The following is a 20669-nucleotide window of genomic DNA, read 5'->3' on the forward strand; positions in this document are numbered from 1 at the left end:
AGCTGGGGGAGAGAGAGAGAGAGAGAGAGAGAGAGAGAGAGAGAGAGAGAGAGAGAGAGAGAGAGAGAAAGAAAGAGAGAGAGAGAGAGAGAGAGAGAGAGAGAGAGAGAGAAAGAGAGAGAGAGAGAGAGAGAAAGAGAGAGAGAGAGAGAGAGAGAGAGAGAGAGAGAGAGAGAGAGAGAGAGAGAGAGAGAGAGAGAGAGAAAGAAAGAGAGAGAGAGAGAGAGAGAGAGAGAGAGAGAGAGATTTCTTACTCATACTACACTGGTCATTAAGAACATTGAAAGAAAAAAAATCTCAAACCCACCTGATCCAAACTGCATCTCCATCCAAATGTTTATATTACAAGAATTCTACAAAAGCTTAAAGATGACCTGAAATCACAATTACAAATCTTTCACTGAATCTACGTGAGCCTTCAAGTCCGACTGCAAATCCTGAACTGCGCCTTCTGCTTTATTAATGAATGCTGAACAGATATAAAAAGGGGAATGACCAACCAAGTAAGAATAAAACAACATGATCTCAGACGTCCAGCTCCACCCAGTACATCTGACCACAACACTTGGGTAACGCAACATCGAACAAAAACAGAGAATGGGAAGCTGGTGCACATTCGTAGGCATATTAACACTTTCGCAATCATTCTGTTTTTATTGCTACATAGCCGTTATGTCATATGAAACAGGTAAACACTCATTGACAGACACACACACACACACACACACACACACTCTGAATGGTGAGAGAAACAAAAAACAGGGAGAGATCAGATCAGGAATTCAGGAAGCCAAGAGTAACGTGATTAACTAGTGTTTACAGTCGTGGTGTGCAGAAAAGCATCTCCAGACACACATCATGTCACACACTGAATCAGATGAACTATAATAGCAGAAGACTTAATCACTTTCCAGTGCTGTCAGTCAAGAACAAGATCCTGCAGCTACACTTGGGAACAAATTTAACAATATTGGACAAAAACAGCACCTGGTCTTTTTCAAGAAGTATAGGATGAAACGATTTCAATCGATAAAAGCAGAACATTGTCAATGATAACACATTCACAAAAAGCGACAAACAGCCTTTCATTTTCATTTTCTACTGTACATGCATGACACAGTTGCGTCAGCAACAGCGGCAAGCACCGAAGATACTGTGTAACTGCGGCAAGCGACGGTGTTATGAGCGATACTTGAATTGAGATTTAATTCGATATAAATCAGGTGACGTGATAAAAAGTAAGAAACCCAAACAACTGGCTCAAGTAGTTCTTCGAACCACTACTACAGAGCATGTTGTTTTTTCAGCTGTCCACCTGACTTGCTAGTTTGAAACCTTGCACGATTATATATAAGATCAAACAAATGTCTTGTAGTAACATAGGAGTGAGTGCTTGGTTAGTATGAATGTAGAGTAAGATTACATACACTCTGGAAAACACTCTGGAAAAGTGTTGAGCCACAATAAATCACTGAGATTCAGTGATTTTTCTAATTTTATTGTTTTTTTTAATGTATGTCTCACTTATACCATAATCAACCCATTTGGTCGTTCCTTGTGCCTTGTGGATGGGGCGGAGTCATCCTGAAAGAGAACACGGCCCACCATTGTAGAAACAAATGGCTGGTCAGAACAATTTTTATTAATATGCAGTTACTTTTTTATTTGTAACTGTAGACCTTTACAGTGTGTTGGTGCGTGCTTCCTGCTCCCGTGTGAGAAGACACATTAGTTTTGCTCCACATGATAATAAACAACACTAATGACTGCACCTGCATGAGAGACGTCAACAGTCAGGCCAAGATTACACTAATCATTACAACGTGGTTGCTGTTATCGTATTTAGGCGGCGATTTATTGTTGACGTTTCACAATATTCGATACAATTTTATTTGTAAAGCGCTTTTAACAATAAAAGCTATTTGTCAGCTAACGAGCAAGCCAGTAGTGATGGCAGTGAGGAGAAACCTCTTGAGATGATATGAGGAACCAGGAAACCTGGAGAGGAACCAGATTCAAAAGGGAAGCCATTCTCATCTGAGTGAAACCAGAGAGTGTGATTATAAATCATTTCCTTTCTATAACTGTACTTATGAGTATGAGCGTCAGAGTAATTTCTAAAAGTCTAATCTAAAATTCTATTAATCACATATACACATTAGTCATACGCAGTATGACAGGCAGTGAGATGTTTTTATGACTATCAAAAACACATAAAACATTAATGGCTAATACAAATTGTTGGCCTTTCCCTCAGTCACAGAGTCTGCATGCTAATCTAACTAGCTAGCTGATTAAGGAGAATTGCTTTGATGTAAAGTCAAGAGTTTGTCAATATTTCCTCCTGTTTAATAAAATTTTGACGTTGATTCAATAGTAAACAAAACTCTAATATCAAAACAAATATCTCAATGTAATCACTGGTCACAAATGTGAGCTAGTTAACTAGCATTTAGCTAGCTTACAAGCAGTTAGCTTATTTTTAGCTACCTTAAAGTAGATACTGTAGCAAGTTTTTAGCTAGCTTATGAGCAGTTAGCTAGTTTACTAGCAGTTAGTTAGCTGATTAGATTTATTGTATAAGTGTATAAGAAGAAACTCTTATTAGTGTGTATATTATAAATCCTGACTTTTTTCATTTTAGAATAAAATTTCTCTTGTGAAAGTTTCTCAGGAACATTGTTTAGGTTTCGATGATGTCTAATTGTGTCCCTGGTTTTAATGGTCATGTCTATACACAGGTACAGGGTCAGTGATATTTATCCTGTCATTGATACACGCTTCGACACCATAGGCAAACATTGACCTGCTGTATCTTTATCCTTACCATAATGACAGATAGCTAATAGTCAAGCCTTGTCCTTGCTGTCTTTGTGTATATAAGGCCAGTGAAGGGAGGGGATATGCAAAAGCTTCAGGCTGGAGAACCATGCTAAAAAGTCAAAACATCCACATTCAAAGCACTTTAACACGAAATGCTAAGCTGTGTACCTAAAAATGCCAGAACCTTCTGTTTAGTTACATGGTTAGAGAAACAGGTAGATAATAGACACAGGTTTTTGTCTTTCAGGTCCGATGATCAAAACATGATCAGAGAACAAAAAAACTCAACACAGTTTCAACACAGTTTCACCTGAGATGATATGACCAACTGCTATATTTCAGTCAGTCTCCATTATCAAGAGATGAACCCAACAGTACACAACACACCAGGATGTTTCTCCAAAGAAATAAAAAACAGTACTAAAACATTCACAGAAGACTCACAGAGCAGCCAGTCACAGGAAACCGTAAACCTGTAGAAGCTCTCCACCTCCTCCAAAGGGATCTTCATATATCCTCCTCCTACCACCATAGGCTGGAGGCAAACCTCACACTCGTCTTTCACCATCTCTTTCTCTCTCTCCTTCACCTGTTCACTAGTAGCAGCTCTCTTTACCGCTGCCTCATTCACTATCCGTCTTTATTTTGCCTGTCTTTTCACTTCATGTTCTGCTTTTCCTTTCCATCACTGTCTCTCTCTCTCTCTCTCTCTCTCTCTCTCTCTCTCTCTCTCTCTCTCTCTGGCGCTGTCGTTCTCTTCCCTGCTCTCTTCCACACATAGACACACCCACACATATAGCAAAAGTGTGAGAACTGAGACTCGTGTCCTTGCACATTTGGAGCACAGGTAAGACGGTGACTCGTTCAAACTAGCACTGATTTTTCCTACACAAGTTGAAATATTTTTGTAATGAATGAAAGGAAAATACACTGTTCACTTTATTAGGAATACTCCATACAGTTATCAGATCAGCCAATCAGGTGACAGGAGCACAATGTATAATTTATGCAGCCTGAAAGCTCCAATTAATTTTTATAGAATAATGAATAGTTTCTTAATTTCAAATAAAATGTGAGAAACGGAGAAAACTGATCTCAATGACTGTCGCATGGATAACCGTGAAGAACTGAAAAGCGGACGGACGGACGAACTACAAAAGAATCATGTGTCCCGGCACAAAACACGTCGTCTTAAAGTGGTTTCATGAACATGACACTGAGGTCACAGTTCTTCTGTCACCGGACCTGAACCCGATAGAGCACCTTCAGGATGTGGCACAACAGGATCAGGAGCACCTGAAAAATCTCACCTAATTATATGATGCAGTCATGTCCACATGGACCAATGCCATTAGATTATGAAATTCCTTCCATGAAGAACTGAAACTGTCTCATAAGAGGTGTGTAAAGGGAAAATGTACATATTAACAGAAATAAACTAATGAAGTGCACATGTGTCATAGAGGAACAGCAATCCTAAAAAAGCAAAGGTGTAGAGGTGTAAAATTATTTCTCTCACAACGAGTAAGGTGCGTCTAAGATCTGTGGGTCTAATCTGATGCAGGAACATTTTAAATACAAAATATAATGGACAAAATGTTTGACAGCATATTAAATGAAGTCACTACACTAGACAAATGATTGACGACTGATGAATAGAACACTGTTATACGAAATGAATGCCTACTGGAGGGTTTGATGCTGCAGGACACATAAGCAGTGTGCAGCATCTACATCAGAGATTATAGGTTTAACTCGTTAAACACGTTTTTTAATTGGTTTATTATTAGTCTTGAGCTAACACAGGACAGACTGGATAAACAAAAATAATCCACACCAGGGTGGTGTGATATGGCCAGATGCCCCAAACTGGATTATTTTCGAATAACACCAGGGTCTGGAGCGTGTTATGTAACACAGGTTCAATGATCACTGTGCATTTTATCGGTTAATTAAATGGTTATTAAATCAGTAACGTCATGGTAACGATCTGCTTCTCTCTCATGCACATGCTTTTTTCTCCGTCTCTTTCTCAAAAAATGCAGCTTATCATTTTCCAAGAATCTGCAAGTGCCCTGTGAAGACTTTGTACCATGACTGTTAAAGCGCTGACACCTGAAACTCTGCAGTTCTTACAAATCTGGTAATTATTAGTCTTACTTAGATTCTACTTATTATGTTTAAGTTTGTTATTATTATGTAGAGCATCTGGCATCCAAGACCCTGTGAATGAACCAATCAGCTTTGAGAATTCAAGCGCGCCAAACTATAATAAGTTAATAATGATAATACGTCTCTTCTGCTCCCAGCTCCTTCATATTTACTCAGTCTGGTGTTACATACCTTTGCCTGACATCTGGGGGTGTTTGTGCTGCTTTTTTCTAGGCTTGGAGAAAAGACAAAAATCCATATTTCAAGATATTTGTTCAGATCGGAATAGTTGACCAGTGAGTGTGTGTGTGTGTGTGTGTGTGTGTGTGTGTGTATGTGTGCCTTCAACCATCAAGTACAAAGATCAACTCTACGCTACTTCTCGTCATATCAACCAGTCACACTTTGATCCTCATCTACCTTTTGTCAAACTCTAGTTGCTCATTAATTTGCTGATTTCCGTTAATTATAAACTGAAGCTCAAACTGAATGTCAGACTTTCCTCACTATGTGCATTACAACGTACTACATGAAATATTGCCAAACAGGTTCATTTTATATAATGCTGTACTGATACTGTATAGATATATAAAATATCTGCTGTGAGATTCTCAGTGAGTTAATGTCCCATAGCAACACCTTAGCAATGGTTTAGTAGGACCAGTCAAGCCATCATTAACGTCTTTATTAATGGCTTTAATTGAAGCCTGGAAGCCTTGATCTTGTCACATATATATTGCAGCATAGTGAAATTCTTTCTTCACATATCCCAACATTGGAGGTTGGGGTCAGAGCACAGGTTCAGTCATGATACAGCACCACTGGATCAGAGAGGGTTAACAGTGGCAGGGTGGCAGTGCTGGGGCTTAAACCCTGATCATCTGATCAACAACCCAGAGCCTTAACCGCCTGAGCTACCACTGCCCCTAATGATGTACTTTAACGATGGCTAAAAAAAAATCGGAAGCAGGATTCTTCTTCACTTGTTAAACAACACTGATAAAGTCAATCATTAAAGTTGAGATTTAAGTTTATTTGTTGTTTTTTCTGAATCACAAAGGACACAAAGAATCCGTCTGAATCAATCGTTTGCAATGATCTGAAAGCTTCTACAGAGCTGAATGCAACATAAACAAAAGAAAAAAGGTGCATTTTGTAGTCAGTGAATGTGTATAAGAGAAAGCTCAGTGGGACACAGGAGGAGGTCTGCATTGATGCAGGGAGAAATCTGCAAGCAAGAAGCTGTTCAAGAAGAAACAAAAAAAGAGAAGAAATGGCTGTGTTGCTGATGCTGGCAAACGATCAGTCATTATAGCACCAGATATTATACACTCACACACATGCACACACACAATAAGAGATTTAGACATTTAATTCACTCAGACACAGAAAGAACATCCACCCCATGTGCTGTTAGTCCTGATCAGTTGCTCAAACATTTCCCTTAAATTCTGAGCGTGTGTCCAGTGAATCTGCTTGTTCAGCTCCTCCCTGTGTGTTTCTCTGTGTGTTTGTGTGTTTTGCTCTTACTGCTCATGGTCTCAAAAAAAAAAAATGCACACTGTGTTGGCTGCGGCACTTTTTTGTTAGGCGCGTGTGTGTGTAAGAACTCACAGGTAGGTGTGTGAACAAACCCATGCTTGACCTAAACAAACAGCAAATCATTCTAGCAGGAAACAATCTCTCTCTCCCCCTCTCTCTCTCTCTCTCTCTCTCTCTCACACACACACACACGATACTCCTCCCATAAACGCTGGTCACCAGTTTTAGTCCACCGTCATCTCTTTTCCTCCATGTCAAACTCTCTTCCCCTGAGGAAACAGCTATTTCATCAGACTATCCCAACAACTCTCTCATTCAAAGCCTCTGTTTAATTCTCTGTCTGTCTGTCTGTCTGTCTGTCTGTTGTCTCTCTCTCTCTCTGGCAATGTTAGAATGTTGAAAGCCACTGCGTCATGTTTATGAGACACCATAAGTACTGAGAGCAGCTTAATGAAGCCTCCTGCACACTCACTCAATTAACGTCCATCACACGCAGAAATCTCTCATTCACTCTGATACAACAACAACAACAACAATAAAAATAAAAAGACAAAGACAAAAATGTTCTGGCACCAGATTAAGACATTGCTAAGGCTGAAACTATCAACATATAACAAATAATAAATGCCTTGCTTTATTCAAGTTTTCCAGTGTCCTATCACAGAAAGAAGAATTAGTTAAATATATAATAAACAAACTAAATAACCATTATTTAGAACAATAGAAAAGTACATGATTTTCAGAAATTTTACACACAGCAAGAGACGTACTGAAGAGAAAATTGTGGTTCAGGAGGGATTTGTATAAAAGCGGAATGAGCCTGTGAACAATCCGAGCTACGGATTTGAACATTTGGGTCTTTGCTCAGTTTGTGTTAAGCAACAGAAATGTGTATTAACATTTCTGTGCATTATCAAGTGGCACAAGAAAATTTAATTTGATGTTCCAAAAAAAATATAAAAAGGTTTAATTTTTTGACATATTGTGTATCGTTAAAATGATAGTTCCCCATCACGAAGTTGAGTCTGTAATCTCTAATCCATTCTCTCTCCACACACACACACACACACACACACCCTCACCGTTACTCTCCATAAAGGAGCTCCTGCGTGTGTACTGGCTAGAGCTGGTCCCCTGCAGCAGTGCGAGTGTCAGGCTTTGCAGAAACTGTGAGAGCCTCGTCACAATCCACTGAGGAGTCTCCTGATTTCCACGCAGCAGCTCCTGCAGAGACATCCCACCTCTCTTGCACTTCACCCCAAAGCCAAGTCAACTCAAGCCACGCTGTCAAGCGACTTCCAGTAGAACAGGAAACCTCACTCAGCTTTTTCACTGAGAGAGAATCCAGAACGAGGTCAGTCACACACTGCTTTGTTCAGACATACTTCCAGTTCTCATGCTCCCTCTCACACTCTCTCTCTCGCTCTTTTTCTCTCTCGCTCTCTCCGTGCTTGCAGAGAGGAGCAGACTTGAGGAGAGGAAGAAAGGGACGGCTGATTTGCCAGAACGTTTCAGCACAAATCCCCATCTGCTCGGATAATTATACGGACGCGAGCAGCCGAGTAGGCAGCATACACACACATGCACACGTAGGGCTAATCTGAAGAGTTTCTCTCGCGCCACTTGGGGGACAAACAACCAAACTTTTTAAACAAGGAGCCAGAGAAGGAAGCGCGTATGGGATTGTCAGAGTAGCAAATTATAGCTCGGCATCCTATTGGTGCTTTTAGCTTATTCTTAATAGCACAATGCACTGACGTGGGTTAGGTTATATTTTATTTAAAGCAGGAAGTAGTTCTGTGGAAGAAGAAAATGTCTCTACACGTCAGATCAGCACATGCAGGTGACCTCAATGTCTATGCCAAAGAGAGAGAGAGAGAGAGAGATAAGCCAGATTAAAGCACCTGTAAACCCTTCAGTCCACCAAAATCCCAAACACCACCACTTTAACTCTGTCTGCTGACAATGACGATGAATGTTCTTATGAATTTTGTTCCAGATGTGGTTCTGAATTTCTGGCAAGGCTTAACATTAGATTTTGAAAAATATGCATCAGTGAGATCAGACACTGATGTTGACTGAGGAGGACTGGAGTGCAATCGGTGTTCCAGTTCATCCCAAAGGTGTTCAGAGGGGTTGAGTCAGAGTCAGGGCTCTGTGCAGGATACTCAAGTTCGCAGCCACGTCTTCATGGAGCTCGCATTTCAATTCAATTCAATTTTTTTAATATAGCGCTTTAAAACATATGACATTGTCTCAAAGCAGTTTACAGAAGTATAGAAACAGGATAAGAGTTTTAAAGTTTAAAATGAGCTTACTATTCATCTCGAACATTTATACCTAAAGCTAAAGACTGAGGCGACGATGGCAAGGAAAAACTCCCTGACAGGATAAAATCAGAGGAACCAGACTCAGGAGGGAACCTAATTCTTACCTGAGTGACACCGGACAGTAAATAATGTTCTTTCTACAACAGTTTGTAGTCAAATGGAATTACGTAACCAGGAGCTTCAGAGGAACTAATAGGTCAGACTTAACACGACAAAGTGCACATGGGCATTGTCGTGTTCCAACAGGTTTGATCCTTCACTTAGTCCCAGTGAATGGAAATGATATTGCAGAACACAAAGACATTCTTTGTAACGTTTTGGTGAGGAACCACAGACGGGTGTGATGGACTTGTGTCCACAAACATTTGGTCATGTAGTCTACTTTATATCTAACGGTGAAGCTTGTAAGAGCTGTATGGATAGAAAACTACACAAAACTTATGTCATTAAGTTTCTTGTTGTCTAAATGGATTACATTTTATACAGACAAATCACGAAAAAAATGTCCTAAAATGTCTTGCTTACAAAATATTAGCAAATCTGGACCAAAGACTGAAAATAAGTACATTAGGAAAAGTGAAAACATGAAAATCACATAGGGATGGAATACAAAACTAGCACCTCTCCTACTGAGTTACACACACACACACACACACACACACATACTTCCCAAGGAGAACTGACCTAATGATTTCCATTAACCATTTCCCCCAACATCATCAATTGATGTTAATGAGAAAAGGAAACCAGTAGTTGTTTCCAGCATGGACCAGTTTCAGAAAGAGAACAGAATAAAATCAAGGTTGCTTGTGGACAAATGGAGGCAAAAATATCGGTTCTAAAGACAAAGTCAAGAAGCTGCCTGACAAATTTAAAACCAGTCTATAGCCGTGTTCCCTTCAGTTGTGCTCGCAGGTTCTGTCCTTCTGCCTCACGTTCTACTGTGGTTCTTCCCATGGTCTCTCATGGAACCTGTAAAGACGTTCGCTTCCCTTAAACAGTTGTCCTTACTTCACTGGATAATCTCAGAAAGACTCTGTGCTCTTGTGCTTGTGTTAAGATTAAGGTTAAGATGTTTGCTTCCCCTTTAGGTTCCTGGTTTGCATGGCTTCTTACTCATGTAATGTTGCCAATTATTTTAAATTCGCATCCAGATTAAAGTAAATCTGCTTGTGATGTCTCTTGTCTATTAAAAGCAAATAAAATTGAATACAAGGGATCTAGTGTCTTCATAAAAAGTGCCTCAATTAATATTTGAGATATATATATATATATATATATATATATATATATATATATATATATATATATATATATATATATATATATACACATACATATGGTTTTTTAATGACTTTATTTACAAATGATCAGACACAGGCATAAAATCATAAACCATTCATTAATGAGCGCTGAGCAATTTTATTTTTAAGCTCTTTTCATAAAGACAATGGGAAAAGTAGAGCACACAAAGACAGTTGACTGAGATGGAGAATCTTGGCAGTGTGTGGATACGGTGCCCCCAAGCACATCGTTTTTTTCCATCTTAAATCCTATAAACAGTTCTGTGGCAGCGAAGCTGAAATGCTCACACTCCTTTATACACACACACACACTCCTTTTTCTCACATTCCCATACCAACAAGAGGAGGGAAAAAAATCCTCTTTATGGCACTGTGGCAACTCTGTTACCACAGCAACATGCATCCAAGCAACGGTGTGAAGGGTTAATGGAGTGAAACTAGTTACAGGATGACAAAATGAATGCTGTGTTTATTTACTCTTCATATTCGCATACACTGAAATGAACTGCTTTAACCTCCTTTTGGAAAAATAACCTTCAGACACGAAGCTGAACCAGGACTCAGCGACTCACTGCTAGTTTCTCAGCTGTGTTTATTCATAACGTGATGCATGTGCTGTGAAATTCCTACATCTCAGACTTCTCTGCTTTTTTTTAAACGACTTTCCCTAAAATAAAGGGATGCTATTTGAATTCATGTAGAAGCCCGACTTCAGATGGGTGCCATGCAAAATCGCAGCCAAGGTTTCTACCAAATAATCTAAAAGCAATGGTGCTTTAAAGGAACAGTTTAACAATTACACAATTCTTTAAAGATGTTTTTTTTTTGCTCTTCTCTCTGCATGAAGTATTTTGTCTATATTTACAGGAGAGAATACACTATGATGTACTAGATATAGAAGGCTAATGTTGCTAATAATTAAGAGAAACATATAGCCTCCACTTAGTGGTTAGCACGTTCGCCTCACACCTCCAGGGTCGGGGTTCGATTCCCGCCTCCACCTTGAGTGTGTGGAGTTTGCATGTTCTCCCCGTGCCTCGGGGGTTTCCTCCGGGTACTCCGGTTTCCTCCCCCGGTCCAAAGACATGCATGGTAGGTTGATTGGCATCTCTGGAAAAATTGTCCCTAGTGTGTGATTGCGTGACTGAATGAGAGTGTGTGTGTGCCCTGCGATGGGTTGGCACTCCGTCCAGGTTGTATCCTGCCTTGATGCCCGATGACGCCTGAGATAGGCACAGGCTCCCCATGACCCGAGGTAGTTCGGATAAGCGGTAGAAGATGAATGAATGAATGAATGAATGAATATAGCCTCCAGTTTCGCATCATGTTTATGATGTTTGAGTTACTGCAGGCTTTCAATTAGCTTAAACTTGAAGGCTAGTTTTTCATCTCCAACCTCCATCATCAGCAAAGTGTTTTCACCTGATTATTTTTCCATCTTTGTCTTTTTCGCACAATTGTATATAAACGCTAGGGACTTTTGTGCGAGGAAAGACCAGATGATCAGCAGTTTCACATTATTTCCTCCTTCTGACGTATGTAAAAGCTCTTGTGCTGTAGCTACATGACTGTATTTGTTGAGCTGCTGTTATATTATTGGTTCATGATATAGGCAGGTGTGTAAAGATTTAAGTTTGCATTTGCACAGCGCTGGTTCGCTTGGCATAAAAATTTTGTTTCAGCTACAGAAATAATGCAGGATATCTATACAGGAAGGTGTCCTTTACTATGCTAATGTTTTAGGGTAGACATAAATAATAGCAGTGAGATGGAAAAAAACAACTCGTGATTTAAAAAAAAAAAATCAACATTTTTCTAATTTTCAAAAAAAAAAATTTCACAGATTGGGGACAAAAGGCGTCGTGTGACGTCATTGGAACACACACATTGAGCCAAAAGCCTTCTTGGATTAACATGAGAGCAGCTATCATGGATATTTTCAGATCATCGCTGAGGCAGAAAATAGATTTGTCTTCATTAGTAGGAGTTTAAAAGAAGAATCATGTGCCCGTAATTTCACCATTTTCTACAAATCATGACCGATTTCTTGAATCTGATTGTGTTTGTGCTTTTGACAAAAAAAAACAACAAATTTCATTTGACATTTTTATGTTTACATTTGTAAACGTGTGGCTGATCATGAAGCTGTAAACTGATTATTGCGCTACTTTGGATGGACAGTGTTTTCTGTATAAACTACGAGCTGGAAAAGCCACAGAAAAAGGGAAACTTCTCAACTACCAGTTCCTACTCTGTTTATGGTGTGAGGTCAAATCAACATGGCAGCGCATGTGGTGCAGCTAGAGAACAACTACTAAGGTTTGATGGAAACATGTTATTATAACTGATTACTGGGGTCAGTAGTAAGGCTCCATGGAGATGGGGGGTAGGGGGGTTTGCAGGGCTAAAATAAAAATACAGACGTCATGTGGTGTCTAGTTTCACACAGTCAAATGGCATAAGGTATTTTATTGGCCAAGGACCGGCCATAAGGGCGTCTGACTTGTACGCAACAGATCACAGTTTCAGCGTTCCTTAAAAAAAAACACACCGAAGTGCAAACCACGGATTGCTCATTTAATTAAGTCATCCATGAACATCACAACATTTGGAAAATTAATAGTTTAGCTGATCCTCGAAAGTGCTCATTATCACAGTTGTAAACACGATGATTTCATTGTTCCATGAGGGAAGGCTTAGTTTTCCAGGAGGACTGAAAGAAACACGACACGTCTACCCGGGAATTCCTGTAGAATATAAGCAATGATGCTTTCGCAACTGCAGATGAGTTATAAATGAGATGAGATATTCAGCAGACGTTGTAATTGTAAAGTTCCATAGATTGCAACTGACCGCTACTAAATATTCATTCATTCATTCATTTTCTACCGCTTATCCGAACTACCTCGGGTCACGGGGATCTCAGGCGTCATTGGGCATCAAGGCAGGATACACCCTGGACAGAGTGCCAACCCATCGCAGGGCACACACACACACACACACACTCATTCACTCATGCAATCACACATTAGGGACAATTTTCCAGAGATGCCAATCAACCTACCATGCATGTCTTTGGACCGGGGGAGGAAACCGAAGTACCCGGAGGAAACCCCCGAGGCATGGGGAGAACATGCTAACTCCACACACACAAGGTGGAGGCGGGAATTGAACCCTGACCCTGGAGGTGTGAGGCGAACGTGCTAACCACTAAGCCACCGTGCCCCCCTTGCTACTAAATATTAACAGATGCAAACTGATGATGATGAATAAGATTATTGAATCACACAGAGTCATAAAGTCTTAATGAATCAGAAAATGGCAATGTTGTATTCATCTACAGCCTTCGACATAAAAACAGCTCCACAAGTTCAGACCCTTTCAGATGACTTCACTCAGTCAATCAACCAAAGCTTGCTGATGTTCTAACTATTGATGCACACTGAATGAAAAAACCTAAGAACAGCAGCTCTCTTGCTGCAAGTTTCACATTAAACAGAAAAGACGTGGGCTGGATGATGGATTGCGAGGAGCCGGTGTTCCTCTGCAGCATGAAGAGGAGAGATATTACAAACAGTCTGTAACTCAATCTGAGGAAATACATTTTTGTATCTTTAACTCGATTGCCACATTTTCAGCAGGAAAACAACAACAGTGCAAATGCAAATGTGTGAGAGAAGATACAACAATCCAGGAGACAGAGGACAAGAAGAGTGTGACCTTAGAGCTGTGTATTTTTGGACATAGCCACCTCAGGCAGTGTGTTGAGTAGAAGTGAAAGGTTTAAACACATGCTGAAATGATGACCCACTTATTCCAGTGAGTTAGCATTCAGAAACACTGTATTTGTCCTGTGCTCTCTTTCTATATAGAACCTTAAAGCTGTATGTTAGGAACTAGAACAGAGAAAAAACAGCAAGAGAGAATAAGTCTGACTGTAAAGTGGTGTGTGTGCGTGTGGGGCTTTGTGTAGGTGTATACCTGGAAGTGTGAACGTGTAAAACGAGAAATTGAGTAGACAATGTGCTTAAAATGTGCAACAAATCTGTTGTTTCTTCTTTACTCGCTCTATCCGGTGACACCTACATGGTTCCTCTCGAGGTTTCTTCCTCATATCCTCATCATCACCATAACCTGAACTTACAAATTTCTGTAAAGCTGCTTTGTGACAATTTCTAGTGCTAAAATAAACACAAAAAAACTGTATAAAATGGAATAAAGTCTCAGGCAAATTGTTAAATTAAGCTTAACACCTAAAAGTAGTTGACTAGCAATCATGTTGCATGCGCCATGTCTTTGTTTTCATGGCGCTGACATAAGAAACAATGGAGTCTTTTCTCACTTAAAACTGTCTCTATGTAACGTGTATGAAATATGAATAGAATATGATATATAATATGAAAGTGCATGCAGTTATTTTTTCTATTCTAAGGTAACAGAGTAGCTGTTCTTGCCTTCAAACCGCACAGGCTACTTAGTTCATCGACATGTTCTTGCTTTTGTGAAACCAAATCAAGCCAAACAGCAGCTTAGTAGCATCACAATACACGAAGATCGTAGGTTTGAGTGAAACACGAGCGTTCCTTTGTAAAATAAACGACACTTGGTACAACATCACTGTGATAAAAAGCAATCATTCGACACAAAAAAAAAATGAGGGGAAAATATTGTAATGTCTAAACAGCTGCTTTCAACCCCGACTCTGATTCAGACTCACATTTGTAGGCAATGTGTTTTGTTTTGACTCCAGTTCTGCAGCTAGTGATATTAAAATGTCATGACAGAATTCCACAAATACCAACAGAACACTCATGCTCTTTGCAGAGCTTTCTGCAAAGAGCATGAACTAATTTCTCTACTAATACCAATCGCAGGCTTGTTTGAGTATCGTGTTCACCAGTGGAGTTCACCCAAGCTGCTGCAGCGAGGAAAAACGAATCAGTTTGTGGAAGCCAGTTAAACGCAGACTACGAGTGAAATACACCAAGGCGATTAGAGATGCCGTTGATGTAGCTTTAATTCAAAGAAAGAAACCATAAATTAGAAATCGCATGAAGACAATAATGAAGTTTGCAGAAAACAAAGGGGTTTTTTAGTGTTAGCGTGTGTAGCGTGAAAGCTCTTCACATCAGCTGCTGATGCTAGGCTTCCTCATGCTAGAAATGTAAAACTACCTAGATATGTGGCGTGAGATATTTTACTGTTACCAAAGAGCCTTACATTATCTTTAAAGATCAAGGACAAAGTGAAAGAAGTAGCTCTGAAAGCTCAGGTATGAGGAAGAGGGCAGACTGCACTGAATATGTTACACTGTCATATAACACAGCAGGAGGAGTTTGTACAGGAAAGCTAGCTAACTGGTGTGTGGGAAGTGACATATGATCAAATAGCTGCTTTAACGTGGTGTTTAGGCATTTAAACAACAGAAAGCTTTCGATTATTGTTTCTCTACATGGTTGCATGTGGAAGCAAGTAACAAAACTTTAAGCATGAATGAGATACTGTTTCATGCAAATACTTGCAACTGCACATACACACACACACACACGAATGCATGAACACATCCAATGCAAGCAACCCTGAGCCAGAGCAAACCTTTTTTACATTCTGATTTTCAAATGTAATCCAACACAGAACTGACCGCACACAAGCATGCAAACACACACACACACACAAACACATACACACACACACCCTCTGCAGTTCCTCCTACCAATGCTGTGTAGGACAGCATCAAGCCTCCTCAAGAGCTCCTGCAGACCCACTTCGCTCATCTTCACCCACAGGATCATGGCGGAATGGAAGAGAACAGAGAGAAAGAGAGAGAGAGCGCTGAAATAGGATGCTTGATTCTGCTGGTCGGAGAACATGCAGAGGAGGAGAGAAGAGCTGTGTGAAGGACACAGAGGATGGGGAAGAAAGAGAGAGAGTAAGAGAGTGAGAGAGAGAGAAAAGGGGGGCTGGGACGAGGAGCCAGAAACACACACCTTTGCACTGTGCAAACATACTAGTGCTCTCACACACCACACACACCTCTGGGTTTCTGCCTCCTCATCCCAGTCTCTACACACACACCAAGCACCTGATTAGCCTTATACTGTAAGATCAATTGTGAATAAACTGCTTTTCTGTAATGCAGACAGACATACTTTTCTTTTCTGCATAGTTATGATGTAATCACCACACTAGGACTATCACAGTAACAGCATGTCACAATCATATACCACAGTTTGTCACTTCACATAATGCCATAGTATTTAGAATGATGTTCAGTTAGTGGTGCAGTATAGAGATAAAATGCCATTTCTTCCCAAATGCACATTAATATTCAGTAAGATGTACATCATAGTAAATACAGACTGCTGTAAAATATTAAAAATATTAAGGATCTCCCTTATAAGAGATTTGCTTATATTCAGAAATCTTAAACCATGTCTTCTACATAAGGTCACTTGGAACCTGGAGTCTATCCCAGAAGATCTTGGATCCATCACAAGAAACACTCACACACAAACACACCCCAATTCACACACTACAGAACTTGAGGAAACCCGTGAATCATAGGGAGAACACACACACACCCATACAAATTCACACACTACAGACAACATGAGGAAACCCCTGAATCGCAGGGAGAACACACACACACACACACACACACACACACACACACACACACACTACAGACAACATAAGGAAAGCCCTGAATCCCAGGGAGAACACACACACACACACACTACAGACAACATGAGGAAACCCCTGAATCGCAGGGAGAACACACACACACTACAGACAACTTGAAGAAACTCCTGAATAACAAGGAAAACACACACACACATTACAATTTGAGGAACTCTTGGACTCGGACAACATGCTAATTAGATAACAATTTCATTTTATATACTTTTCCTATAAAATTAGTTTAAGCTTTTGTCCTTCAGAGGGTTGACTTTAAATGATTTTCTGTACCATTTTAAAACAGCATTTAATCGGCTAGTATACAGGTTTTATCTAACATTAGGTGTTTAGGCCAGACAACCAGAACTTTAAGAGTCATACTAATTGTAATCATAGCAAATAAATGCATAAATAAATACATGTTTGGCTGCTGCTTCCTTCCTACTTACTTACTCAGCTGAGTGCAGCACGTGGAGCCAATTGTTAGGTTTTGGTGCCACCATGTGGTCAATCAGTATAACTGTCTACAAATTAACACCAAAAAGTGACCACTTTGGTGGGAATGAGGTTGTAATTAAAAGCTAAACAGACAGTGCATGCATATTAAACCTATCTACAAACTCATCCTTACTAATTCATTAGCGCTCCTACCAATGTCAAATATTTATGTTAGACAGTTAATTATTTTGCGCTGTTTTGCGTAACAGCAAAAAAAGTCGCGTTTCATTGGTCCTATTGGCCCATTGGTTGGAAAGGATTAGCCAATCAGAATCGTGTATTTGTTACCACCCACCCACCCATTTTATACAAAGTGTTCAGCTGACAAATTGAAATATTTGAAATTTATGACGAAATATTTGAGATATAAATATACTTTTCTCAATATTTGAGAAAAAAAAATTCTGCTTCTGATTGGCAAAATACGATTCACTTCAAAGAATCGTTTAAAAGAGTCAGTTAAGTAAAATGAGCGTTGTGACGTCATAAGAACGCTTTTTCCAACAATTCCATTAGTGAATAATTTATTTTATTAGGCTGCCTAATAAAAGACAAGACACATTTATGTAGAAAGTTTATTTATTAAAGAAAAGAATGGCGATGACTTTCCCCACCATTGTATAATATATTTATACATACGTATATAACAGACTCCACTGACGAGGAGAAGGAAGATTTAAGGACAAAATCCAGACGTAACCACTTCCATTTTCCTCGAGACAGAATTACAAACCTTAAAATACTAGAGTAATACAGTGACAACTGTTAGTTGCCTGTTAGTTGGATGTCTGATTTAGTCCAGAGTGATCCTTATGAAATCTGTAAAAGAGTGCAATTTAAGAGTGGATCGTCTTCACTCTACAAGTCACTCTACAAGGCGACAGGATCGCTAGCATCGTCGTGGGTAGATGAAATCGAGTCGTGTCTGTTGAAAATGTGGTGCCGTTTAAAAAAGGTCCAATCTGAATACTTCAGAATCAGGAGTGAATATCCGGTGAAAGTGAGGTTTTAATTCCGCAATACCAAAGTCACAGTCTTTTGAAAAACAAAGAAATATGAAAAAGCAAAACGGAAACAAAAGTCGAACAGCTTTGGACTGATCTAGGAACAGCTTATTTTAAAAAAAATTAAATAAAAAAAGGTATGAGAGAAAGCTTTTTTTTTTTTTTTTTTAAATATATACCGTGCTGTCTGAGATGAAGCTTGTTGGGTCAAAAAAGAGAATGTGCAGTGTTTACTGTGCTAGAGGACATATTTACCAGATTCATGCACATTATCTTCCTTCATTACTCATTTCATCCTGCATTAAACGTGCTACTCAGTGTTAGTGATTTTATCAAAGTGTTTCTTAGACATGACTCGAAGCAGTGTGATAAAATCACTGTAATGCACACACTAGACTTAAAAATCCATACAATAAAATCTAACGTTTGAAATAAAATTGAACGTTATGTTATGTCTGTTTACGATGAGCTGTGGTTGCTGGGTAAAGATTCGGATATTCCGCAGACAAATCGGTTTTTCGAAGTATTATCGCTTTAAAACCTGCCACATTTACACAGAATTCGATTCTTGTGACACGGTCAAAGCCGCATGTATATCGGATTTGATGGCGGCTTTGAACAAGGCACGGAACATCAGATTTCAGAGTCAAAACGATCCTTTTTATAATCGTAAATATTTACTGCAAGATTTGTGGCTTTCAAACAACATCCCACAATCAGCTGATCCCAGATCATAGACTTTACATTAACACTGATATAATTTCAGGTGCAGATTTTCTGCAGCAAGACTGTACTGTAATGGAAAAATAAAGAGAGGAAACCAAGTAGAAACTAAAACGTCAAACAGTAAAAGGATTTGATGAGCTGTGGTAGCTGAGTAAAGTTTCGGATATTTCGGTAAAGTTTCGGATATTTCGGTCAGACAAATCGGTTTTTCCAAGTATTATCGCTTTAAAACCTGCCACATTTACACAGAGACTTTTTTAAAAAAGTCTCCACGCTTCTAAAATCCATGTAAGATTTTCAGGACTTTCGGTGATGACAAATAAGTTAAATTGATTGTTTTTTTTTCTTCTTTTATTCACATCTGTAGTAAGCGCTATACACTGACCATCTCTCGATATCAGCGTCCGATATAAAAACACATTAACCCTATACGCAGAAGATGGATGGGTTAAATATTAGAGCTGCGGCGCCCCCTGGTGGCCCCCAGCGATGGACGCAGGCGAGGATCCCGGGCCTTGTAGTGCTCGTTGAAGTCCAGCCTGAAGCTGAGGAACTGCAGACTCTCATCCGAGCTGGTCATCAACAGCCGCAAGAACTCCTGAACGATGCCCTGTGGGAAGAAGAGAGACACAGATTAAAGAAAGATGAACGAGGAAAAGTAATATTAATTAGTCTCTACTAAAATTAAGCTTGACTTGAAACTGTATAAAATAAATAAATTAATTAATTTAAAACAAATTAGGGGGAGCTAAAGTAAAAATCTTTAAAAATCTGACTTGAAAGTCTTAAAACAATTATAACAATATTAATAAAATGTAAAGAACATTTAAATGAATTTTAAATGATCTTGTTGTCAGTGAATCATTTATGCAACCTTTGTTTTTTTTTTAACTGTTTTTTTGGTACTAATAGGTGCAAAACCAATAACTACTACAACCATAACACAATAACCATAAAATGTAAATCTGTTTTATTTGAAATAACAGTAAAACAAATGAGGTTATAGCTAATTTTATTGTAGCTAATTATTGATGAACAATTTGAATAGATGATTGCTTTTATAAAGCACCTTTCATACATTAAATCACTCTGAGCAATAAATATATATCTAATATAAAAAAGTTACATAAAAATTCACTTCTCTGAAACTTAGTGGATGGAAAGATTTAATAATAGTATGTAGTAAGTGAAGCGATGTGTGTGTGTTACCTGGTAGAAGTGTGTGAGTAGTCTAAGCTGAGAGCACATTTTTGGTATGGTGTCCTTAAACTCCTGCATTCGTTTGTTCTCTGCCGCTTCCTGCTCCGCCGTCACACCCCACTGGCCCTATACAGAAAAAACACACACACAATAAAAAAATCATCATCTTGCTCCTAAAACTACAAGCTATACAAGCACCGCATTAATAAAAGGATAGTGTGTGACATCTTCATGTCAGCTTAAATAAACCTACTGAAACATTTAAAATGCTAACAGGCATCAGATGAAATAGACGGCTTGAGCGTTTCGATGAATCTGATCCAACACGGAGTCAAGTGTCGGATCATTTTGCTGTTATAAGATCTAGACTTATGTGGAAAGAACAGCATGCCTGATGACCTCGTAGGTCCGCT

General features: G+C 39.2%; 2 protein-coding genes and 1 long non-coding RNA gene across 12 annotated transcripts in view; 1 reads left to right on the plus strand and 2 right to left on the minus strand.

Moving 5' to 3' along the window:
* mcf2la (mcf.2 cell line derived transforming sequence-like a) overlaps positions 1–17317 on the minus strand; it is a 72557-nt gene extending 55240 nt beyond the window's left edge. The window contains exon 1 of one of the 10 annotated variants that reach the window (XM_060859961.1): positions 17282–17317. Coding sequence is in view for 8 of the 10 variants with exons in the window: in XM_060859964.1 (XP_060715947.1) it covers positions 7599–7752 (154 nt within the window). In the remaining 2 variants the exon portion in view is untranslated. Of the gene's footprint in view, positions 1–307; positions 456–3267; positions 3537–5166; positions 5325–7598; positions 7946–17277 lie in introns of those variants that run through there. The other 9 variants (XM_060859960.1, XM_060859964.1, XM_060859963.1 and 6 more) reach the window with 9 other exon arrangements.
* Positions 3622–5449, plus strand: LOC132839149 (uncharacterized). Its single transcript, XR_009647707.1, has 3 exons — positions 3622–3670; positions 4869–4966; positions 5209–5449. It is a non-coding gene; the product is annotated as an uncharacterized LOC132839149 (long non-coding RNA).
* A 570-nt stretch (positions 17318–17887) lies between the features above and the next one.
* The window catches only part of tubgcp3 (tubulin gamma complex component 3), a 26441-nt gene continuing 23659 nt past the window's right edge, over positions 17888–20669 (minus strand). The window contains exons 21-22 of the mRNA XM_060860220.1: positions 20266–20382; positions 17888–19666 (exon numbers count right to left, since the gene is read on the minus strand). Coding sequence (XP_060716203.1) covers positions 19505–19666; positions 20266–20382 — 279 coding nt within the window. The 3' untranslated portion in view covers positions 17888–19504. The remainder of the gene's footprint in view (positions 19667–20265; positions 20383–20669) is intronic.

This window comes from Tachysurus vachellii, chromosome 24 (genome assembly GCF_030014155.1).
Source record: "Tachysurus vachellii isolate PV-2020 chromosome 24, HZAU_Pvac_v1, whole genome shotgun sequence".
NCBI lineage: Eukaryota > Metazoa > Chordata > Actinopteri > Siluriformes > Bagridae > Tachysurus > Tachysurus vachellii.